The sequence below is a fragment of the Molothrus ater genome, chromosome 1 (genome assembly GCF_012460135.2).
Source record: "Molothrus ater isolate BHLD 08-10-18 breed brown headed cowbird chromosome 1, BPBGC_Mater_1.1, whole genome shotgun sequence".
Taxonomy (NCBI): domain Eukaryota; kingdom Metazoa; phylum Chordata; class Aves; order Passeriformes; family Icteridae; genus Molothrus; species Molothrus ater.
In genome coordinates this window covers 93,215,654-93,241,540 of record NC_050478.2, presented here as the reverse complement: position 1 = coordinate 93,241,540, position 25,887 = coordinate 93,215,654, and the positions used below count along the sequence as shown (strand labels likewise).

The following is a 25,887-nucleotide window of genomic DNA, read 5'->3' as shown; positions in this document are numbered from 1 at the left end:
GAATGAACCTTTTAGAAAACTGTCTAAAGTATGAATGTATTTGTCTTGGCTGATGCAATAGCTGAAGGGGAGCTGAAAGAGCTGTTTGGAAACCACCTGTGTATCTGTGGATAGCAGGAGTGCCAGATTTACAGACCTCTTGACCAAAATGACATACTTTGTGTATGTTAGGGCATATGAATGAAGCATGCTACCAAATTAATTTGCCCAAACTGGAAGCTGATTTTACAGTGAACTCATTTCTTTGCTTCAGCGTTCTTAGGTTTGCTATTTAATTCTGTGAATTAGCATCAATACACGTGGGAGGACATTTTCTTTGGATCCTGTATTAAATTATTCTGAAGAGGCCCTGACAGTGAGAGGAGTTGAATGTCTGTCTCCTCATCTATCCTCTTAATGGGCCTTGCACTGTGTATTTTTGCACCTATTTTGAAGCAGTGATATTAGTTTTCCAATTACTGCTCAAGCGCTTTGACGGTGACTATGAGCAGTTATGCAACATGTCTGAGTTGCTTCCTTTTTCCCAAGAGTGAGCAAGGACTGACAGAACAAACATAGGCTTCTTTGTACGAGTTAACTCTTAAACTGAAATTTGGAGCTCATGCCGTGGATATTTTGAACAAGTCCCTGATTAATAAAGATGAGAGGTTACAGCTATTAAAGAAAAGATGAGTGCTAGCACAGTGTCAGAACAGCTGGAGTTGGTTCTGGTTGTTCTGAAAAGCTGAGTACAAGTTCGTGTAGCATTTTTGTTTTTCATCCATTGTAGGGAGCAGTGGCATTTTATTTATTTAAGGTTAATCAGCCCAAATGGCACTGATTGTTCTAGTGTAGGGGTTAAACAAATACATAAAGCCTTGTGTGGGCTTGTTACTCTGCTACTTAAGTGCCTCAATGATCTAACTGGCCTCCAGCATTTGTTTTTCCTTCAGGGATGTCCACCATGCCTGTGCTGCCCTTTCAACAGGGAGCAGGTTTGCCAGATTTACCAGCAGATGCATCTCCAAACGAGTTGTCTGTGTCTGGTAGGATGCTGGGGGTGAGCTGCCATCAAAGGGCTGCCTGGGCTGGGTCTGTATACCTGGATCACAGGAAGACTCAAAGTCATGCAGCTGTGGTGCATCACTAGGTGCTGAATTACATTACCCTTCCTTTTGTGCTCTTTCCTGCAATAATGATGCCATCTCATGGCTGGTCCTCTCTAAAAAAGTTAGGCTAGGGTTCTCTTCTCTTTTATCTTTGGGGGTTTGTCCTCTTGGGGAAAAGCAAAAGAGTGGTAATTAAAATCATGGAAGTTGTCCATCTCTCAAGGAAGGTCCTCCTTCCAACACAGGATGGCTAGCAAGCTCTGGCTGAGCCAGCTGCACCCATTCTAAGAAGTTTCCATTTCTGTTTGCCACCTGCCCTCTGGCAGAGGTTACAGCTCCCGTGTTGGGGTTGGTGGCACAGACATGGCAGGAGACGCCTACAGAGAACCAATGTGGTGTGTGTGCACATGGTGGGAGCCCCTCAGCCTGGCTGAGCCACCTGAGCAGCTGGGTGGCTTTGGAAGTGCCCTGCAGGGTGGTGGAACTGGAGGGGAGTGGGCTCAGCCTCTCTGGCTTAGCTGTGTTAGGCTGGATTAGATGGGCTACACAGCTGCATCCTAAGACTGCATTTTGGCATGTGCACGGACACTTTTCACTTTTAATTGATTTCCTTCACTTTCTTGCCTGCTTCATGCAAGTGTGACCTAGAATGTGAAGTGCCAAGTCTGATGCAGTGCTCCTTGCTTTGCAAGCAATTTTATATATTATTCCAGGGTATTAATTTAGTTCCCTTTTTAAAAAAATTAGGAGATTTTCCATCTTGGATAGAATGATTTAAATTTCCTGCTGCTTACAATGATCTAGTGGATGTAGTTGGGTCTTGGAAGAGAGCAGTTTATATGCATAAAAGAGAAGGTAGATTCTGTTTCTAGTGCTGGATTATACTCAAATATTTCTGTGTGAATATGGTTAGAATAAAAGGCACCGTGTATTTGTGTGACTGTTATAAAGCTTGCTGTCTTCCTCTGTAGTGTCCCAAATTGTGTGTAGCTATTACCACCCCCACTGCCATCTGTTTCAATTAATAACAAGGGTAAGACAGAGATGATTGTTGAACTCTAGACTTCCTTTTGTGTGTGTGTTTCATAGATTTGCTGACTGTATTTTGATAACAAAATTGATTTATGGAGCTGTACCAGAAAGGTACCAGTTTTATGGGTTGTGGAGATAGCACTGATTATAATTTTTAGTTAGTTTGTTTAAATACATCAGCTTTTAAGTCTTGTCCTTCCCTTCATACTTTTCAGATGGCCTCATTTGTTTGTCGGTTCAAAAGGTTTCTCTCTTCTCCAGGAATCAGCAAATTAAACACTAATCAGTACGGGTTTTTTCCTTCTCTAAAACTGTTGGTTACCTTGTATTTGTAGTCTCTCTGTGTTAGTTTGTTAGAATGAGCCAGAAAATACTTGAATCACTGCTCCATTATAAAAGCAGTACTAGCTGTATGTACACAGGAGTAAATGCACTGCAAGTAGTAGTATTTCAAACTAATAATCTGGAATAGAACACAGCACTGCCTCATTTAAAGTGTGGTTCTGCAGCTATCTATGCATTTCCTAATGAAAAGGAGTGGGTTTATAACATCAACAGAGTGACTTTAGAGAATCAAAACATGTTCCATGGTAAAAGTGACCTGGAAAGAAATATTTTCACACAGTTCTGTGTTACCACTATTTTTCATTCATTACACATACACACATCCCTGACTGAGATGTTTTTTGGTCTTGTTTGTTGGTTTCAGAAGCTTCCTGGCTTTCACTAAGAATTATTTAGTGTCCCAGATCTGCCAATTATGAGCTTCTCAAGCTACGGGCACAGGAGCAGAGGGACAAACCTCCAGGCAGAAACATGGAGCAAATAGCACGGAAGCAGCTGCAGACAAAAGGGCAGGTTGTGTATTTGATGAGCAAGAATTCAGTGTACTAGAATTGCAACATAGGCATATGAAAGGTGACAAATTTAGCCCAGGGTAAACTTGCCTTTGGGAGAGAGCTCAGTGTTAGTGTCAGGTGTTCAGAGCTTTTAAATCAGGACCGCTTGTCTTGGCACAGATTAACCCTTTTGTGAACCTCTATCCTTCATCTTGGCTACCCCCATGCATTTGAGTTTCTCTGGTCATGTTTTCTGATTGCATTTCGGGTAGGGGGAAACCAGAACCTGGTGTAGCATATTGAAGGTAGAGATGGTGCATTTCTCCTGGATTTCCAAGCCTTTGGTGATCCAGGAGAAACCATGTATGCTGGATATCTGGAGATCATAGCCACTCTTACGTTTACCTGAACTCAACAGCCAAAATCCAGCATGTCTTGCATGGGCTGCATGTCAGGAAGTGTAGTGTGTCTCAAGCACGTTGACTGAGCATGAGCAGAGCTGCTATCAGCAGAGCAGCCCAGGCTTTCCAGATGTGGAAATTCAACTTGCTGTGTTTAAGTGCAATCTCTTTGTTTCTGCATAGAATAAATCTTACAGAATCACAGCTGAAGAGGTTGCTCAGCCTCAGCCTAGTTTTTCTTCTTACCAGTTCTTCCTCAGAATGCTGGCATGTTGCCAGCAAGTAGCAACTTGAGACAGCATAAACAAAAATCACTGTCCTTAGCAATGAAGGTTTTTGTGTGATACTGAAGTCTTTGGATGGATTACACAGCCTGCTGGAAACAGAAATGTGGCAAAGACTAGAAATTGAGTGAAGAGGAAAAATTATTATGTTAGTCCTTAAATGGAATTACCTTGCCATTTGTCACTTCTGTAGTGTTTTTCCTTTGTATTAAATCATCTTTCTGGTTTGATTGCAGGGAAGTATCATGTGCCCCTCCCCAGGAATGATACCCTATTACGAGAGCTGATGCTTCTCCCTGTGTGGTTGTGTCTTACCTCACATCTGCATTTGGTCACCTCACTTTTTTAATGTGTTGCTGCACTGGCTCAGTGCAGGGCTCCTTGAAGCCTGTGCTCTATAGGCTTTGACCCCCTTGGAAGGAGCATTATTAAGTACCAGGGTTTCCAGACAGCTGTGGTTCCTTCATCATTTGTTTATAGTGACATGATTGTTAGAGCCAGGGTCAGATCGCATATTGTGAACCCTGAGGAGCCAGAAAAGCTTGTTTTTTCTAGCTAATTTACCAGGCTCCATAAACTTCATAGAATTGATTGATTTTTACCATGAGTGAGTCAATGATGTACTTTGAAAGCTGTTATGTATCTTCATGTTGCTGCAGGAAAGTGAAACTGCCCCCTCTCCCCCACCCACTTTTGCATATTTGAAAGCAGAATTCTTCAGACTTTTTATTAGCAACCATAACAGATGCTTCGCTTCTGAAACTGCTCTGAGGCATCAGATTGAGAGGAGCTGAGGTTACAGGCTCAATTCTGATATTATTGGATGAAACACTGTGGTCTTTATCATGCAAAGAGTGGGCATAGATATATTATTTTAAACACTGGTATTTGGCATCTCTCTTGAAAGGGTTATATCTACTTGCTTCTGTCGCCTGCATTTTTAGATTAGGGCCTTAACTACGTGTCTGTGTATTTTAACAGCTTCTAGGGTAGGAGTGGCCTCATTAAAAATGTACTTCATGATCATGATGATGCAATTGTTTGAGGCAAATAGCCAGATTTTGTTTTTTTCTGTTAAACATGTTATTTTTTCTGTTAAACAAGTGAGCACTCTTGCTTCTTTAGCTTGAGCAAAGCAGTGTCTCCTGGAGCTTCTTTACACAGCCTGGAGTCGATGTCAATAGAGGGTCCCATTGTTTCCACCTCCCCTGACCTCTACTTTAGGAGATACCTATACCTGAAGACAGAAGATCTCTTAAGTTCCCATCTAATTTATGAGCAAGAGGGAGGTAGTGGCCCTGTTAGAACTGGTGTGAGCTCTGCCATGCAACTGAATTTGAAAAGTCGACCCATCACAGACACGTTGATGTGGATGCTTTCTGCTCCTTCATTTCTTGGTGCATTTGTGTGAAACAGGCTTGGATTTAAGGAAGGGAAAGAGAAGACATCTGTATCTAGCCTGCAAGAAAATGAGAAATGATGATGTAGACAAGCTGAGTGATTACAGGACCCTGACATGAAGACATAGAAGATAAAGCTGGGGGTTTTTTTCAGTGTTGCAGTTGTGGGTGGGAGGTTTTGAGTTTTAATCGCTGTGCTTTACTGACATCATTAATATTCTCATCTGAATAATGAAGTTAATTATTCAATAATACAGGTGTTTGTGTGTGGGCGGGGTTCAAATCTTCCATATATCTGATAGTCTGTTGGGTAAAATTTTGTGCAAATCTGCTACCAAGACACTGATCATTTATTTATAGCGTGTTTGGGAACTTAGCTGCGTAATTCAAAATCTTTATAGTGATTTCTTTAAAACTTCTAATTTTAGTTGTACAAAACTCCTCTGTTGATATAAGCATCAAAGCTCAATAAAAGGAAAAGAAAACATTTAGAACTTCAAGCCATGAAAGATCTTGAGAAGAGATGATAAACAAGAAGTAGGTAAAAAAAATGGTGGTGACACACATTAATCAGCTATTTAGGCAGCACAATTGAATGACATTTTTCTTTCTGATGTCTGTGAGAATACCAGCAAATTGACTGAATCCAGGTGAGTTTATTGAAGTGGTTGATGGTTGATGTATAATTCCAGTGATAGTTAATCAGTGTTACTGTGAATTTAGGCTAAGGATGATAGTCACATTAGAAGCAAATTTAGCTAAACTGGTGTGTGTATATGAATGCCATACTTTATAACTGGCATAAACTTAAAATTGCACTTGCAGGCCTTGTTTCTACAAACTAAGATGGACTGTGGTGGTTTAAAACCTACCATCTAAAAAGAGCAAAGGCCATCATTCTCAGGTTTACTTTCCTTTTTGGCAGGCTGTGCTATACCTCCATAGAGAAAAGTAAGATAGCCCACAAATTGAAGAGCTTCTAAATCATTACTCTAGATAAAATGATAAAACCCAGGAGGATCTACTTCACTCTTCACTTCTGTAGCTTGCTCTAACAAGCAGAGTGAGTTGTAAGTTCACAACTTAGAAATAGTATAGCAGTGAAGTAACCTTTTAAAAGCTCTCTTCCTCTCTCTAAGACTCTTGTGTTCTGAAATGAGCAATAGTTAACTAGCATCAAGCACATGGATCAGTGCTTATAAAAGCAAAATTCACACACAAAACTGCTCTGAAAGAGAGTTTGATTTAGAAGACTTTTGCATCATGTGCAGAACCTTGTGAAGGCTTTCTGGGGAAGCAAGCTGATTTTTTTTCCCAAGTTTTCAGAGGCATAGACAGTTTAAAAGCTACTGAAATCTTTTGAGTGTTGGGTACCAAGTTGCAGCAATTGTTATACTTAACTCCTAAGTTTGAAGAGCAGAATCATTTGGTGGTTTTTGCAGTCAGTGAATTGTTATTCCCTTCTTTTTGAGCATGATTTCTGACTTTTTTGGTTTGTTTTATCCATTTGGCTGTTAGAAATCAAAGTTGTTCTCAGGTAAATGGGGATGTTTTGTTTATTACATGCATTTTTCCAAGCTAATGTATTGTAAAAGAAGCTGCATAAGTAACATATAGGCTGTAATAGTGTGATACTGTCAAGAATCTTTGCAAAACCAGAAATTCTGAAAATTACTTTTCTATTGAATAGGAGCATATTAATTTTTAATAATTAATAGCATTACATAATTGACATCATTAATCAGCAGAAAGAAAAATAGCCTTTCATCAATGGTTACTTAGTGGTTTTTGCTCAGCTCATGCAGCCTGTACTTCTTAGGTAGACAAGATAGTGTTCATTTGGAGAGTGGGGGAGACTGCCAAGTATTTTTTTGCAGCATGTTGGAGGCAAAATTGCTTTTCTGGAATGTGGCAATTCCTGAATTTCTGTTTAAGGGGAGGCCAGATGCAATCAGCTGTATCACTGCTTGAGGCTGGTCTGGTTGCTGGGTTTCCTGCCTGTTTGATACAGAGTGGGAGCAGGGAGGGGACTTTTGGTGCAGAATTTCCTCAGAAAGAAATGCATCCAGCACCATGCACCTGCGTGACAAAAAAGTGGGAACACTGTTCACAGCTCAGTTATTTAGCTGCCCTGGCTGGAAGAGTTAAGTGCATGACAGGGAACCTGTTGGGAGTTTTCTCCAGGAGATGGTAGCTACTCATCAGCTGAGGGGGTGAGTGGGTGGATGTCCCTGGGTAAGCTATCAGGGGATGCCCCAGCCATCTTCAACTCCCACCATTTAAACAATGAAGGATGAGAGCTGTGGGAAAGCTCCATACTGGAAGGGGCCTCCCTTTCACTGCCCTTTTCATGCTGGGATAGCAGTGGGCAAGGGGAAGTCCCTTTCAGCCTTGCTTTCTTGAGCAGGGACTGGGGAGTAGTTTGCTCCCTTTTTGCCATTTTTGGAAGGCTATTTTAGACTCTGAAAGAAAAGATTTCTTTAGCAGAGGTGAAATGTGATATACTAGAAATAAAATAGCTGTAAAAGGGATCATATAAAATGTAAAGCAGTATAACAAAATATCTGAGTTTGAGGGCTCGGCATATAGTGGTGGCTTTTAAGGATTTTAAATGGCCAAATAGCTGGTTTCAGCACTCAAGCACCATCCCTCTCTTGAAAGATTGATGGTCTTAAGATATCAAAGTATATAAAGACGAAGTGTTGCAGTGTAGCTTAGGTGATTAGGGATGAAGTGGCTGTCACAGTCGTGTTAGTTCCAGTGGGTACATTGTATTTTACAGATGATAGAGATGGAAAAGGGGTACTCTGGGGAAGCAAGAGGAAGAAAATGAAATCAAGAGTGCACCTGAGGACAGCAGTGAGGCTCCTGTAGCAGTGTAGAGGAGAAGACCTTGCATCCCCTCTGGACGTAGTCATGGAAGAGGGTTTTGTCTTGCATCCACAGCAATGGTTTCATTGAGAAAGAACTGCTTTGGCTTGGGGGTTTTTATGATTCTCTGCCCATTGGTTTGTGTTTCAATTTGTGTATGCATGGAGAGTTCACAAAAGACTTAATTCTACAGATTTATTAAGCTGATATCTTTCTCTGGCCCTTAGCTCTTGGGGCTATCCAAGGTCAATTTTTTTGAAACTGTGGTTTATAGCAGTGGCTATTGAGAAAAACTGTTCTACTCTGCTTATTTTATTTATTTCAATATCCATTGTAGCTAAGCACATTGCACTTCAATAATTAAATCTTTATTTAATTGTTGGTAGCTAAAAGCAAATAGGAATGTCTGTAGAAGAGTTTCTTATAAAATACTTGCACTGTGGATCAAATTGCATTTCCTCTGAACCTGAAGTTTTTGTTTTGTTTCCTGGTCTTTAAAGTTCTTTGTTATGGTTGCTGTGACACACTTAGAAAGAGAGCAATCCCCTCACTAAGGATCACTGCAAAATGTTTAATCTGGCATTTCTAAGTGATGAAATTAAAGAAGATAAGAATAAAAGCACTGTAATAGCAAAATCTATTTCCAGCTACTTCTGCATGGAAACAGCATCATTTGCAGCACACCAAAATGCTTCTATTTTAACTGCTGTGCATAAACACAGAGAGAAGCTGTGCAGGAAGGGGGAAGGGGTATGGACATTTCTTATTATTAACACCATGGACAGGTAATGGGAGGGTTTTTTCTAAAGGGTGCCATCTTTTGTGATGGAGAGAAAAGCATAAAAAACTGTTGCACAGAAAATGCTGGAGCCCAGGCTGTTTTGAATTAATAGTCAACAGAATGTTTTCAACCCACTTTTTAACCAAGTGTTGGGGGTCTAGAACATTGTAAAAGGTGAGTACGTGGGAATCCTGTTGAAGCACATTGTAACCTGAATTTCAGCACTGAATCTATGTAATGACTGTATACAGATAAGACCACAAGTGAAGGGAAAAAAGTGAAATGGAGGTATATTAACACTAACGTACTAGTGACCTATTTTTGTACTAGGTACAGAGAAAGAAACCCCCCCTTTGGGGTGTTACCCCTCATTGATGAGCTGACAAGTGAGGTATGTGGTTGAACCTGCTCCCCTCCTCTGCCTTGGCTGGGATCAGCCCTGGCTGTGTCCAGTGCCATAGAGACGACTTTGAATTGTTGAAATGCAGCTGCTGATTCCCATTTTTATGGCTCAGAGCAGGCTTAAATAGCACTCTAGGTGGGTCTTCTGGTATTTAGTGTTTTACAGCATTATGGTTTTTTGTTGTTGGGAATTGTGTGGTGGTAAGCAGGATAACAAGGAAGCTTTGCAGCCTGCAGGGGATTGTGTTTAGTGCTTAGTGTTGGACATCTCTCACAATGCCATGAAACTGTTCCATGTCTGATTGCTAGAACAAGGGAGCCCTGTGCACACAGGCAGTAAGGTGGCTGCCCCTCCTCAAGCACCTCTGTGGTTGATAGCCTAAGATACAAAACTTTTTAATGTAAAATCTGTAAATCGGGACAGTTCAGGTCTGCTCCACTGGTGACCACATCCCAAACCACTTCAGTGAGAGGGCTGGGCAGTTGGAGTGTCCATGGGTCCTGTTGCTGCCGTAGGTGATGTCTGGCCAAAAGTGAGCACATCTCAGTTTCTTCTGAAATTGCACCTTTACTAAAACAGCTGGATAGTTTGCTTGTTGCAGACAGGGTTGTACAAGTGTTCATGTTTCTTTGTGCTTTACAGGTGTTAAAGAAGCACAATTTGATTCATGTGTTTTTTAGAAACAGTTCACAGGGCTAGGACACTGCCTATAGGTGGTACTGGTAGTGTTGCTAGAGCTGTTGGAACAAATTTGGTTATGTCTGGAAATTTTGTCTTAATTTGCTGATAAACCTCCAAGCTACTTTGTTTCTTCTCAAACATCAGAATTAAGATTCTTTTTCCAAGCTTCTCTTTCAAGCTTTACCACTTCATCTTGCCTTTTTGTTTTAGGCAAATCTTTCAGTGTCCATGCCTTAGTTGTTATTAATTCTAAAACAAGGGTACTTTTTTCTTACCTGTCTTCAAGGCAAGATTTGTTAATTTCTGCCTCTGAAGCAGAAATTGCTCTGCAGATTTGAACAGCTTTCCAGGAGCTAAATAGGTGTTTCTGTTAATGGGTCCTGTGACTTGGACTGAAAGGGAAATGTGTGTGAAGCACTCCGTTGTGCCATCTTGTGGTGTCCCCTGTCTTGTTCCCTGCAGTATTGTGAAAGGTGCTTCTCTTCTCTAAACATAGCAGATTTATTGGCATTTCTTCTGATATTTGAGCACACATTAAAAAAACTCAAAAAAAACCCCTAAGCAAAACAACAACAACAAAAAAAGACCCGCTAAAAACTGGTTCCCATACCATCCTCTGCCATCCAGAAAATACAGAAATTGGTGACCCTTAACAGAGCAGGCTTGAATTTTTAAAGTAGTGTGGTGGCAATAAGGACCAGTGAAAGCTGTGATCTGCACAGCATTCCCATTGCAGGCAGGCTCATGCTCTGTCCACGGCTCCAGTCAGGGAGCCTTGTTGAGGAAGCAGTGGTTGACATGAGGAATGATAGTAGAGAAACATGCAGCAGAGCAGCCCCTTCGTGGGGATGGCTGAGGTAGTTATTTGTGTTGCAGAGCTTACCCCTGTCTTGGGCAGGAGAGAATTGTACTGATGCAAGTAGCAGCTCCCCTTACTGTGTTTTGGTCTTTGGCTGGCCACACAGGCACCAACGACTTAGGCGAGCCTGGGAATGTGTTCAACTTGGCTAATGGTCGTCTCAGTGAGGGAGAAACTCTGTTTTTTGTATGTGAACTGAAATGCACTAAGCCTTCCCTAACAGAACTTCTTCAGCAGCAAAAGACTGCTTTAGTATTGGTGTATAAATAAGGGGACATTTGGAGTAGGAGTGAATAAGGTCTGTCAGTGGTTTTATCACAGATGGTGCTTCAAAAGTAGTCGAGACCAAACGATCAGAGTCAAACTCAATGGTGAGGGCTGTGTAGGTGAAGGTGGTGGTGCTGCAAACCCTCAGATTGGGGATTTTTCACTGGTGTCAGCTCTCTGCAGAGAAACCCACCATATGCCAAGCAATGCCACCATTTCAGATGATGCTGCATACGTGTTCCTGTTGTGCCTGAGCTGATCAGCCCTCCAAAAAGCCCTCCAGGATGTCAGCTAGCCTCTTTGTGTAGCGAGGCTTAGTGCTTTTAGCAGGAAGTGCCTCTCTCAAACCCAGCTCTAATATCTCTGCCATGGTGCTGAAAGGGGCCTTTTATCTAATCGAACTCCAGTTGCTTGAGGATGAAGCATTTACAACATCAGGCATGCAACCCGGGAAGGGAACGGTCGATCCTGTAGGGACCGAGGGAGGCTGGATGCTCTAACATGTATTGATTCATCCATGTTTTAACCAAGCAAAAACTGTATTAGTGCTGCTGCTTTTCCTCACATTATTGTGTGCACATTAGATATTGAGTCAGCAGTAGCAGTGGAAAGCTTATGAGAGAAATCATAAAGGAATTAATAGAGGTGGAAATTTTAAAATGGTGATATTTTGGATAATAATGGTAATGATTAATGAGAAAAATGGGGAAGGTATAACTAAGATATATACAGAAAAGTGACTGTCTTCTGGATTCAAGGCATTCACAAGATGATGGCTATCATAAGAATGTGATAAGAAATAAGAAAACCTGTTACAAATGCATCTTTCCACTAGTACATTATAATGGAAGAGACTGAATCAATTTTGAGGCTGACAAAATGGCAGATGCCAGGGGCTAAAGAAACTGTGGCGGAAGGAAAAGTATGGGGAGTACATATTAAGGTGCAAAATGGCAGCAGTTCATCAAAAAAAATGTACAAAGTTGGTTGTTGGTTTTGATTTTGGATTTTTTTTAAGTATCTGTGTTCATCAGTTCCCAGCAAGGGAAAAATATTTGGTTAATCTTCTTTATTTTGAGATTTCAGCAGAAGGAAGTTTCAAAACATCTGTGGTAGTGAGTGGTGGGAGCATCATGCAACTTCCCAGGCCCATGAAGTGCCGAGGAGGTTTGATTTCGTTTCATGTCTAGTCACGAAGTCCAAGTATGCTCACTGTGTTTTCCAGAACTCTTCATTCCTGAGCATTTTAAAAAGGGTAATGGTGTTTTTCAGAAGATTTGCATTTCCTTATGGATTTGAAACTGCTTTAAATATAGATGAGGTAGTTTTAGTTGCTGTGGTTTGTCTGGCAAAATAGATGCAATTAGCACAGAGCTGTGTTTCTCTAGTGACCTTCCCAAGAGTGACTGCCAGGTAGGGTGGCTGGGTTAACCTAGTGCAGCCCTGTTAATTTAACTTAGAATGGGTAATAAGGCTAGGATTTGACAATAAGTGAGAAAATGCATCTGTATATTTGTTATATTGATATGCTCACAGAGGAGCTATGTTATTTACTGAAATATATTATGTCTCTGGTAAATAGAAGGTGACCTTGTAGGCCATGAATCTCTGGAGACAGTAATTTGCAGGATATGTTTTTTGTGAATGCTTCCCAGTTTTGTTTCATGTACATTCTGAGCAGCGTAGGGAGCATTACAGAATTTGAAATGATAAAAACATTAAGAAATCATCAACTTGGGTATGTGTGTGTGAGTAGGAGACATTTAAAATTCAAATAATAATCCTATTTTATGCTTAAAAAAGGCAGAGTAGGAAGATAGACCAAAGCTGTTGTTAACTAAATATAATTCTCTTTTGTTGTCCTTTCCATGGAGCAACACTCAGGTTGCATATCCTCTATAAAATTTGCCTGGATGTACTTGCTGCCTTCACATCAGTCACTCACAAACCTTTTGCCTTACAGGTGTGTTAAAGCATGAATTAACTCACGAGCCTCTTTCTTTACCCTGCATGTATTTACCTTTTGATGGGATCTTTTAACTTCATTAATGATTGAGTATTATTGGTGCCCAAACAAAACAGTTATGGAGGGAGCAGCGCTGTGACACATTAAGCTGAACAAGTGAGATCATTTTGTTATCAGATGATAAGGTGGATTATACACCATGTCCAAGTGACATTCCTGATGGGTTGTGAGCCAGGGAGCTCTTTATTCCAGGTTATCCCTGGAGTTAGGCTGTCTGCTGCTCTGAGCCTCTGGACTTCCGAGTGACTTTGACCATGACACTACTGTGCTCAAGGTTTCCTGGGTGCAAAATGAGAGTAACAGTGACAGGACCTTCTTGGTAAGATGCCTGAGGATTGCTTGAGAGTAGTAAGGGTGGCTGCTTCTGCTTTTCAGTTTCTTTGTATGAAGAAATCAAAAACCCCAGGAAATCTAGAATCTGTCTGTTCATGAGAAACAGCACTCTTGGATGTTTCTGAAAGCCCTAGACAATTATGCAATCAGACACATACTCATTCTTGTCAGAGGAATGCAGAGACCTGGGTTTTCCTGCACAAAAATAGCTTGTTTCTCAAGAGGGGGCTTGAACTGTCGTGTGAAAACACCTCCAGTGCCTCTGCCTTTGGTGCCAGCATCACATTTCTCAAGGGAAGGACTAGAGTGGTGTGGTTTTGAGTAGCCTGCAATACATGTTCTGTTGCCCTTGCAATTACTAACAACCATGCAGAATCCTATTGTCAGAGACTTGGGTGAGCCACATCCTAAGAGCCATTATTTGTTTATCTGCTGCAGCCTTATCGAGGAGAAGGAAGTCATTGAAAACAAACCATTCATGTTTCACAGCTCATCCAGCAAGTCTTGGGTTGAACTGGGGTACAGGCTACCCTGTTGCTAAATGTGAGCAAAACCAGTGATGTTAAAGTGAAGATGTCACAGTAAAATTTTGAAAATATTAGGAAAAAACCAATCAGAAGCAGTAAACTAAAGTGGATCCTTTCAAAGCTATACTCACAGATTTTAACAGCTAAAATTGTGATAAATGGCAAGCCTCATCTTAGCCAATTCTGCCACTGTAAAAAAAGCTTTTAAAAAATAATAAATCTTGTCCTGCTGTTGTCAAGATGGACCATTAATTTTGCAGTAATAATTGACCTTCTCTTCAAGTGATTTTACAGAAGAATCAAACTCTTATTTGTTAGAGTCTTAACTGTGAAAACTATAGAAATTTGTGTTACTGGATTTGAAGCATCAAGCTGCTTTTTTTTTTTTTGGTACCATCTTATTGCTCAAGAGTAGCCATTTACCTGCTGAGTAGGGAGTATCATCTTACTGCAGGCATCTTTTTTGTACATAAATGCATCTTAAGGTCAGTGGGTTTTTCAGCTCTGTTGGTTTTAGAAAGATCACTTTGGGATCATTGATATGTTTGCCACAAGAATATACACTGCCATGTGCTCTATTGGAACATTCTTTTTGAACATAATTTTGTTAGGGCCTTCTGGTTACCTGGTTTACATTTAACTTTGTTGTTTGGACTGTTCATTTCTGTTCTGTAGTCATGTTAAATCAACCCTTTCTAGGCTCATAAAGTAGCTTGAACCCTTATATGCAAACAAATATTTTCAAGCAAGACTGTGACATGATTCTGCTGTAATGAGCTGTCCCACTGTGGTGACATACACAGAGTACTCACATCTCTGTTGGCCACTACCTAGCAGGTAAATATGGAAAGCAGTTCTTCAAAAAGTTTTCTTTCCCCTGTCTCACTTGGGCATTTCAGGTGTAGTGACCAGAAGCTGCTCTGCCTGTGACACTGGAGAGGATTTTTTGGTGGTGCCAGTGCAGGGAGGATGCCTGACCACCTACCCCTCTTCACACATGGGCAGCTTGTGGATGGCTTCACGAAGTAAGAGTGGCACTCCTGCTGATAGCGAGTTTATTTTGTGAGCTTGGGGTGTGATCTTAGCCAGAGGCTCCTGGAAGAGTGGTGTGCACCTACTGTGTGGGGCTGCCCTGAGGTGGGTGAGGCCGGGAAAGGATCAAGGTTTTATTACTGTGAGAGCAAGCTGCTGCTAGATTAGGGAAACTGTGGCTGAGCAGAGGAAAAACCCCTTGGGTAGGCCCTTCCCCTTTCTCTTGGTGCTGGACTGTGGAAGAGATACTTGGGATAGGGGTAAGCTGGGAGGGGAGCACGAGAGGCTGTCTCTCCTCTATGCATGAGCAAAGAGATGAAGCAGCTTTGTGTGACAGGGCCAGGCTGTCATAAGAGGGCTTCAGGGAAGGGTTGAGCCTTCCAGGAGGCTGGGTTATTCTGCAGCAGTTTGGCTCTATGCTAGTGGTAACCAGAGCACTGGCTCTAATCATGTCAACCCCGAAACAATCTGCTAATGCTCAACACTGGTGCAGCACTGGTGCTCCTAGGACTTAGCAAGATGTTATTCAGCTGAGAAACTGAAGCTGAAATCCAATCCTTGAAGTGTTTAAAGTTGGATGCTGGGTTGTATTCTCAGCCTGCTTCTTCCTCTCCTAGTGAGGAACACGTTTTGTGTCAACTTGATCATGGACACAGGGAAGGGCTGAGTTCAGGAGGTCCTAACTGTGGGAAAAGCTCTGCATGTGCTGTGGGATTTTGGTGCAGGTGTTTGAGTAGAATTTGCTTCTTTTTTTTTTTTTCAGTCTGGGAAAAGATGGAGCAAACAGCAGATATTTCTGTGGGTAAATCAACAAACAGTACTGTAGTTTTGCAAGATGAGTAATTCCTTTTGCAAAGAGTAAGATCTGTGAGTGGGATGTGCTACCGGAGATTGGAGTGATATGATATAGAATCATTATATTTTGATTGGCAGTAACTTCCAAAATATTTGTTTTGTTTTCTCCCCAGAGTGACTGGTCTCACTAGTCTAACTGCATTTTTCCATTGCCTTTACTGGAGAAGAAATTCAGATGCTATGAATGAGAAATCTTTGTGTTCTTACTCAAGAAATGCCTCAAATGTGTCCAAAACTCCCCCATTTGCTTACAGTCACTTATATTGCTAATAAAATCATGATAATCTTCTATTTTATTATTTTTTTAATATTTAAATACATCCTTTGTTCCTGGACTTCTCATCCTTGTTTTTTTTTTTAAATGTCACTAAGATTTCTGTTATATGATCTTGAGAGATTGGTTGAATAGATTTCTTCAGTTCACTGCTGTGCTAACTGGCTTATAGCTGATCAGATTGCAGCAGTCTCCTCAGTGTGTTCTACTGGATCTGATCCCAGTTTTGCTTCCTTTGGTGTATGACAGCAAAGGGAATCTACACTCACACTGCTAGAGGCTTTTTCCCTCTGCTTTCAGTATTTTCCTGGAAAAGAGTCTTGTATAATACTAAATGTTTCTTACGGATTCTGTTCTTTTTTATTTTTTCAATAGGTGCTGGCATCATGTCGGGCGTTTCTTTTAACGTCTCGGATTCCCACCAAGGTAAAATCACTGTGTTCCTACAAATACTCTGGGGCAACAAATGAAAGTTACATGAACTAAGTAGCAAAAATTAGCATATTTTAGTTATGTACATCTGTTAAAAAACCAGAAAACTGAGGAATGGTATGTTACATGCTCTTGAGTTAGAATGGTGCTTCTATTAGTATATGCCTTAAATTAATTTTTTCATGTATATAAAAATATATATATATATCCACACACTCCTTTTCCAGAGGAATTTTAATTTCTAGAAATGCAGGTGGCTGAAGAGTTGCATTGTAAACTCCAACCTGAAGAACTGTGAGAGGAGCCTGATGAATTTTATAGAAGGACAGTTTTTGTACAAACAAGCTGATGGTATTATTCCCTCTAGTGTTTGTAGTGTCAAATAGGATTACATTTGATTTGGAGGCAGAAACTCAGAGTTTTATTAAATTCTGCTGTTTTCTAATGATTTTTGCTGTTCATTTTGAAAAGCAGTTTGGCAACTTGCCTCGCCACTGCCAGTGAATTATTTTTTCTGTGCCTATGACAATTCATAATGATTGTTATAGAAGAGAAATATGATTTCCACATGAATAAAAATGACTGATGTGAAAGAACATCTCTTGTCCAGCTTGGAATCAGTGAATGGGAATTTGGCACATACCCTATTTTTTTGTATTTGACATGTGTGTGTCTAAGTGTGTGTATATTTATACACACACTTTATAGAAATACCAGAATCCATAAATGGAACTATTGATGCCAAATTTTCAGTTATGGTCACTGGTAAATGTGACCATTGGTAGCTATAATTTGAAGATGCTGACTGACAGGTAGGATGAACTGCAGCTTGAATTTCTGCTGATACTCATTTTCCTCAGTCGATCACCCTGTCCCTGCAGCACAGATGTCTCCAGTTGGTTGTCTGTTGGTGTTTGAATCACTGCAGCTTTCAGCCAGGGCTTTTGCTTGCTTCGAAAGATAGATCCAGTTGATGAACAGCTCAGGCATCAGTGCAACGGCAATGTGATAGACAGGTGGTAATCATGATTTTGTTAAACAATAGCAAACCATTATAAGTCATCAAAAAGCTCTTGAAGGCTGAGGCTTGGAGTACTAAGTGATAACTCTGTTTAGTTGACTGCTTCAGACAATTCTCAGAACTCATTAAATAGATTGCATATTTGAAAAACTTGATTTTGTTTTCATTAAAATCTAAAATATGTATTCTGTAAGTAGAAATGTAATTTTTGTGATAACAAATGGAAGGAAGATGATGAGAAGCTGTGCTTATGATTTATGTAAAAATTAAACTTTTTAGGTCTGATCATTTATTAGGATCGTTGAAAATGCATTTCTAGCAGGGTTAGTCAAACTTAATAAATTTTCTAATGTCTGTAGTATTTTCAATAGCTGCTGAGAAGCTTTCTGAGCTCAAGTACTTCCATATACCTGTCAGGCAGTAACTCCTCGAAAGACAGCTGAGAACATTCAGCAAAGACACATTATTTCTCTGGGGACCTCTAACAAAATGGAGTATACCTAGAGATGGCCAGTTCTGAGTAACTGTTACTGCTGCATTCAATTCCAAGCTTTACTTTTGATTAAACAATGCTGTTGAGATGTATCTGCTAAACAAGGATCAAAGTTAGAAAGAATTAATGTTGTTTAACTCCAACACCAACTCTCACTATTATCCTTAGAGTGAAGATATTACAATGGCCACCTCTAAATTTCGCACTCTGGTCCAATCAGTTCATTCCCACTAATCAACACAGACTGATTGGGAAGGAAGGACAGTGCTCAAAGCTTGCTAATTCTTCCTATAGTCTATATAAAAAGTGATTGCAACATTAGTAATGTTGGATGTGTCATCAAGCCCACAAATAAGCATATAAAACATTTGTAGGAATATATTTCAGATCTGTGAATGCATTTCTAGTGCAACTTTCATTAAGTTTTGGTTGAAAAAATTGAAAACTCTGAAATTAGCTGTCTGATTAACTGAAAGGTTCCTAAATGAGAGGCACGCATAGCTTTTTAAGAGGATTTTAAAAGCATGAAATTTTGGGCAATAAATGAGATTATGCCTTTTAAACCTTGTAAAAATTATTTCTTAGTTTGAAGTAGATGATGTTTAGAATGTGTTTTACATTTTTCCTTCCAAGCAAGGACTATAAATTCATATTTTTAACTAGAAAAAATGAACCAAAGATGACCTGTAGGAGATAGTGACCTGTTTCCCGACATTTGTTAATTCTAGGCAAGAGGATTTGCAGACTAAATTCTTGAGACTGGATCTGTGTGAACTTTTCAAATATTTTTGACTGTGTATGCATGTAATGACCTTTTTATATATGTGTTTGGACATACATACTTTAGCAAAAAAAAAGAACCCTCAAGTTGATAGGTAAATAATTTCAAAATATGAAGGATTTCAATTACAGAAACTCCCTCCCCAAAATTTCATTGTGATTTAGGCAAAGAAATATTTAATTAGTCTGGATAAAAAGAACTTTTCCCTTCTGTGTGTATAGTCCTGCTTAATCCAGTAGCCAACAATAGCTGCTATAGATCTTTTTGGTGGGTTTGGTTTTTTGTTTTTTTCCTTTTTTCTTCTTTCTGCCCTGAGTCAACTGCACAGGGCTGTGTCATCACAAAAGATTGCCAGGCCTAGCTTAGAAATAAAGCACTGAAGAGAAATCAATGCCTTGCACTTGGGGAGATGCAGAGTGTTGGTGTGAGCCCTGAGAAGAGGCTTGTGCTGGTTCTGCCTCAGTTCCCTACACTTGATTTGTAACAGATGTGATGGCACCCCTGAAACTGCTTGTTTGCTGTGGGTGCTGCCCCTGCAGCAGAATGTGTGAGATGAAGCCCATGAAGTCCCCAAAACTTCAGAGTAAAGTTTGTTCACCAAGAAAGACCTTTGGCAGAAGGTGAACTTTGCACAGATATGGGACGGGTGTTTGTATCTTCTGATTCTGCCAAATCATGAGGGCAACAGAAGGGATAAGGATTCAGAAAATAAGCAACAAAGAACAAAGAGGCAGTAATAACAAAAGTTTTCTGGAAAGATTTTTGATGGTTGGAAGCTGGTACCTCTGTTCCTGACTTTCCAATGTGCTGTTCCAGCCTTTACAGGGAGGGTGCCTTGTTAGCTGTGTCTGGGTTCTGAGCACCCCAGTAGTCATTCAGCGTTGACTTTTTCACAAATGCAGGAATAGAATGATATGGTGCTTGCCAGTTAGCCTGGGAGCACCCTGACTGTGAATGTAGGTTAAGATAAAGTACAGGAAACTTTGTGCAATTCAGACAGACTGCTCAGTTGCAATGGTTTCAATGATAACTAAAAGGAAATGAGCTAATGTCTTGCCCTGTCATCACAATTCAGTCCAAGAGGTTTGGTTCGTTCTGTGTATCTCAGCTGTCGAGATGGTTGTCGACATAATTGTGAATTCAGATCTTAGCTACACTCCCTGTAGCCCTAGATTTGTCCTTGGAGAAGAATTCTCTGCCACCTTCTAAGATTCCATTTGGAGTCATGGAATCAGTATGTTCTTCCCTGCCTAGTCTGACTGTCATCCAAATAAACCACTCAGACAAAGTTTATGTATCACTTCCTCTCATACTTTTAGATAAGCTAAAGCAGACCTTGGACATTTATGTTCATATCTTTATTTACTTATTTATAGATGTTATTTTTATTCACACACATATATATATATATATATATATATATATAGTGTGTATGTGTACATGTCCCTTCAGTTTCTGTGCAGTAAAATTTTTCACATCTGTGATCAACGTAACTAATGAAAGAATAATTGTGAAGCTGTAAAGTTTGTAATAAATGATTAATCAGTCACAAGAATACACATCAGTAGAGTATTGTATTAATGATGCTTTTTTATAGTAAAATTTTTTCATAAAATTGATTATAAGCTTTATGTGCTTATAGCTTGCAGTAAAATGTCCAGTGTGGTATTCAATAACCATTTAAACCTGTAACAAACAAATGTAAGTAGTTTTTAAATGAAAAATGCATCCAGGTATTAAAAAAATACTTAGTGTCAATTACAGAAACTGATATTAAATATCAGTAGCCTGCCCAAAGTTTTCTTAACCTCATTGAGAAGTGTAAGTGCTCTTTAAAATAAGATGATGTTTGCACTAATGTGATGTTTCTTTTCTAACTACAGTTAGAACTAACTTTCAGCTACTTGGAAATCCAAGGAGTAACTTCCAGTAAACCAGGCCAGGTGAGTGTATTCTAGATAAAAGATACTTGTTTACTCATTGCTAAATCTGTGCCAGTCAAGGAAGTAATGCTGTAACATGCAGGTGTCTCCTTCCACTGAGCACGCTGTGCATTTGTCTTCTTGCATTCTTGCTGGTCTAAAGTCTTAAAAATAACAATAAGAATTTAAAGAGTCATTTTTAGGAATGTTTGTGCACTTGGAATAATGATAAGAAATAGATAGAGGTTTTCTCTAGTTCAGTATGGTACAAGTTTCCATTTGTATCATAAGTGGATCTTTGTCTCAGAGCTGGTAAAGCAGTGGTGGCTGGTATGCAATCATCACGACACAAGCTGCAGTGGCTTCTGGGGTGAATACCTTTATGAGGCAGCCCAAAGCTACTGCTTACATTGCAGGCAGGAATGCTTTGCTTTCAACTGTTCTTTGTGCCTTTGCTGTGTACAACACAAAATATATTTGACAGCAAGTTACATGCCCAAAAAAGTAATGTCAAAGGGAAGGTGCTGAAAAGAAGAATGCCTTTAGAGCGTTTTTAATTCATAAGATGAGCATGTTGACAAGATTTGACAGTTCAATTGTATCAAAGTCTTAATGTGTTTCATGTGTGTTTGGCTTTTAAAGAGCTTTTAAGGAATAGGAGTGCCTGAGCTACTTTGAACTCTGAAAAGCTCTCATTGTATTAACATCTTGTCTTTTTAACCTGTCTTTTGAAGCTTTCCTTAAAGGAGGGAATTTAAAAGGTCCAGGTGTTTTAATGGGGTGACATTTACTAAATTCTAAGTTTTTGTGGCTTTTTTTTAAATTAAGGTACTAAAATGCCAGGTATCTATTGCTAATTATTCCTGGAGGCATAGACAATCATTGTTGTAGCAGTATTTACAAGAGATTTTCAGCAGCCTCAATGAGCATACACTCTTCCTAAAATATTTCTTAAGGTTTTTCATGTTTACATTCATTTGTGTTTGAATTGTGTGAGACTTCTAACTGAAGGCAGAGAGAGCCCTAGATTATTTCTTGTGGAGCAAATGGTTTTGTTGCAGCTTTCCTGCAAAGAGCATATTATAGCTGTGATATCAGAACGGTATAGTTTTGTGCTAGGCGTCTTGCAGAGAGCCATGAAGAGCTTCCTTCTGTAAGATAAGTGAACAAATGGACAAAAGAATATAAGGAAATGTTGTGCTAATATTGGTGATGATGAAAAACCGTGGTAAGTTGCCCACTCATTCATCATCAGGGAGTGGTGGCAACAGGCTCAGAAAGGAGTTGAATTGCTGGTAAAAGGTATGAATAGTCTCAGTTTGCTTTAGGGGTAATACAGCCTCTTCTAGGATTATCATGGTGGTGACCCTGGGCATGAATTGGGAACCAAGAGAGCCCTGGGAGCCAGCCTCAATAAGAAGCAATCCCCTGTATCAAACTGCATAGCGTCCCCTGTCCTCCTGTCTGCCTTCACTTATTTATTCCTCACGTTGCCTTCTCACTGTGCGTGCACAGCTTCCTATCTAAAAGAGGTGATGGCTTGGGCCGTGCTAACTATTCACTCTGGAGTCAGCAGAAACATTACATTGCTTCCTGTGATGCAGCCAAAAGCAGCAGCAGAGCTGATGTGTCACTCATACCCTAATCTGATTTGGTTCTGAACACTCAATATCTAAGAGAGGCATGTTGCAAAAGGCTTTATTTATTCCCCTCTCTGAAGCACACATCCCCCAGAGAGCAGGACAATCATGCTGGCTGAGTTACTGCTTCATCTGCACAGACAGACAGCACAGCACCACAGCATTTTCTTAAGCAGCACAGAACAAAGCATTAGAGCTTTTCCAGAGGATCACAGCCATTCAAGACTTTTACTTTTTGCCAGAGGAAACAGGCACCCTGCTCATTCAATAGTTTCCTGTCAGGCTGTGCTTGCTTCTCCTGGTGTTCTGGGACATGTTTCAAAAGAGGACAATGCTGTGAAAAGTTCTTGGTTTTCAAAGTGTCAGCTGAGGTCAAGATCCTTTGAAAATTGTATTCCCGTGGGAAGCAGGGCACTGTTAGAAAAAGCAAAGTTTGAATACGGGGGTCTTTGTACGTTCAAGAACAACATTCAGAAACTTTACCTGGTGCATTGCTGTGTCATGTCTTAAAGAATAACAAATTCCTACGAGCATTCACCTGGCATTTAAAATGTTTTCCTGTTTAATTCATCGACATGAATTACATGATACCCTTCTCAGACTCTTGCACTTTGATTTGTAGTTGATTATGGAAACAGAGAAATGCAGCATCTCCATGAAGATGGCAACCTCTGAAGATGTGAACGAGGTGCTGGCACACATCGGGACCTGCCTCAGGAAGATATTCCCTGGACTCTCACCAGTGTAAGTATCCTTTAGGGCACCTCTAGTGGGAGCAGATTGTATGGAAGCAGTGACAAGCCACCCCTTTTTGTCTGCTGATCTCCCCACCCTAATCTCAGAAATACACTGAGGATATAACAATCATATCCATAAGCACTCAGCTTTTGTCCAGGTGTATGGCAGAACCAGAACATGGTGTAGAGTGTAGGTAAAGTATATGTCGTCCTGTAGGGTCATAAGAGCTTTTGGGTTGAAGGGGGGTGCAGTTATTTGAGGTCTTAAGTTTTTATTTTACCCTCTTGCCTCTCCAGCCTCAGGTACATTTTAGGTTCTGTCTTTTGTGTTGTAACTGGCTCCATATTCTGTTTTATTTTTTCCCCACCAGAAGTAAAATCTGAGCTGGGAGAGGACGGAGAAGTTCCATTTACTTTCAGTGTTTGTGAAACAATGCACGTGATTGTGAGCCTTTGTTCTTCAAAACTAAGCCCTGGGTAGTCTTGTCATATACTTCCCATGGTTTAACTGACTCCTTGAATTATTTGTATCCTTGTTTGGCTTTCTTTCATTGCCTTACTTGTGCCTTTGGTTTTCTCTCATATCTGTGTCTCTGGATTCTATCATCTTGCAGCAACTCTCAGTAGTTTTTCTTCATTTTATTTTCCTTGTTCTCAGTCATTGCCTTATCTTCATCACTCTCTACCTAGTCATGCAGCTCTACTGTATTCTCTTCAGCTCCTGGTTTTCAGCATTATTAGAAAAAAAGGGCTGTGGAAAAGTTTTCTTCCAGACATGTTGATTTTTATAAGTGAACTTTAGTAACAGACTCTAGATGTGAATGGTTAGGCTAAACTTACATGTTTTATTTTGGGTGCATGTCTTTATTATTCACCTTTCCTGTAGGTGGAGTAGGAAATCAAGTTCATAAACTCTAGATGGCAGTTCCTTTTTTTTTGTTTTCATGTTTTTTCCCTGCTTCCAATTTTCTTTTTGGGCAGTGTAGTTAACTGCCTTAGGGGAGATTGAGGTCTCCCTTCAAAGAACATGAATACAACTGAATATTTGTGAAGAGGGTTTCTATAAAACCTCAGTGATAGTGTGAGAAATGCAAACAAAAAGAATAAAGAAGGTTGCAAGACTGTTTGTTTCTCTGGTTGTTTATGAAGGCCTTGAACTCTATATATGTTTTCTGTGGGTTTTCTTGAGAACATTGCTGGAGCAGGTTGGGTAGCTGCATGGAGTGCTTGCTTCCCAGAAAAGAAATCAAATTTCTTGCTCTCCTCTCAGGTGGCAGTTTTCCAAAATGAAGGCATTGGTGTTGTGTAGATGATAGAGGACCAGATAAGGCAAGAAAGGGGGAAAGAGGTTTCTCCAGTTATTATTGCTTATTAATTCTCTTCTGCTTCACCTCCTACCCCCTTAGACACTTCATAAATTCCATAGTTTATTAGGCACTCTTGCCATTCAGAAAAACAGCTAGTTTTATTTCTTAAAAGGCAGGAAGGTATTGTGTTTCTTGTCTGTCTAGGGAAGAAAACTGCTACCAAATTACAAAGATTGGAGCTGGATATCAAGAGTGCAGCCTAGAGGCCACATGGAACTGCTCAGCTCTTTGCACCATGGTGCTATTTCTGCATAAAAGCTGTGTATATACAGCAGTGGTTTCAGGGTAACCATTAATACCATGTCTCCTCCGTATTTTGGGCATCTTGATGTCAGATGAGGGCCGCAAGCCTCCTTAGATGGAGTGATCTTGCAATACAAAAGGATTTAGTTGCTCCAGTTGTCACAGGGTTAATCAAAAGAAAGAGAGAAAGAAAGAATGAATAAATGTTACTCCTGCTGTGCTGCATAATGGTATGTGTGCCTTTTAGGTAGGAAAGCGGGTTGTATTAAAAATGGTAATTCTTCCTATACACTCATTTAAAAATGCTCTTAAAATAAAAAAGGTTTATGTGTTTGAAAATACTTTCAAAGCCATGAATGATGTTTTTTCCCTCTTTTCCATCCAGGAGGATTATGAAAAAAGTAACTATGGAGCCTTCAGAAAGACTGGCTAATCTCCAGGCCCTGTGGGACAGTCAGACTGTGGCAGAACTTGGACCTTGTGGTGAGAATGAATTTAAATGCTCAAATATGAAAGAGGGCTGGAATTGCAGTGTCAGGAAGTTTAATTCTATTTTGGGCAGAAGCTTGTAAAGGTGTAATTAGTTTTAAGGTGTAATTAGTATGAGGCAGACTTCTGATTGGTAGGTGAAGGCACTATATTAAGCTTTCTTGCAACTTACCACGTGAAGATAGGATAGTCTGTGTTCCTTTCATAAGCACAATGCACAGTCTTCTGAGAGAAAAAGAGAGTGAGTTTTAAAAACTGGATCTTTAAGTATTGAAGTGTCCTTTTAGATGTACATTTGTTTGCTTGTGTGACTACTGTGTTAAATAGTCTCTTGGGTTGTTTGTAGGAGGCTTTTCGCAGATGTATGCCTGTGTTTGTGACTGGCTTGGATTTCCCTACAGAGAGGAAGTACAGTGGGTAAGTGCTTGTCTTCTTCTGATGCTCTTTTCAGCTACCTGTACTAATGATGAAAGAACAGGTAAATCCATAGTGCTTGACAAAAGAAACCCAAACCACTACAGTTCTATAAAGATGTATTTGGTTATGTATTTTTAACAGGACGTTGATACGATTTATCTGACACAAGATACCAGAGAGTTGAATTTGCAAGACTTCAGCCACCTTGACCACAGGTAAACCATGTGCAGTAATCATGCTAATACTGATCAAGTGGGATGGCCTCATAGCTGTTACTGTGAAATTACCATCTGTAGCATTTTTAGTTTTCAGCACAAAGCTTCTGTTTTTGCACAAAAGCCCCATGGAAACCTCATTTCATTCAGGAGCCGGAGAAGATAAATATATTTTCT

At 40.1% G+C, this 25,887-nt stretch overlaps 1 protein-coding gene across 5 annotated transcripts in view; it reads left to right on the top strand.

The window, feature by feature from the left end:
* Positions 1-25,887, top strand: part of CARMIL1 (capping protein regulator and myosin 1 linker 1) — a 189,726-nt gene that overhangs the window by 62,684 nt on the left and 101,155 nt on the right. For all 5 annotated transcript variants that reach the window (XM_036398485.1, XM_036398468.1, XM_036398461.1 and 2 more), the window contains exons 3-8: positions 16,329-16,379; positions 20,564-20,623; positions 22,865-22,986; positions 24,975-25,072; positions 25,425-25,495; positions 25,637-25,710. In XM_036398485.1, coding sequence (XP_036254378.1) covers positions 16,329-16,379; positions 20,564-20,623; positions 22,865-22,986; positions 24,975-25,072; positions 25,425-25,495; positions 25,637-25,710 — 476 coding nt within the window. The remainder of the gene's footprint in view (positions 1-16,328; positions 16,380-20,563; positions 20,624-22,864; positions 22,987-24,974; positions 25,073-25,424; positions 25,496-25,636; positions 25,711-25,887) is intronic.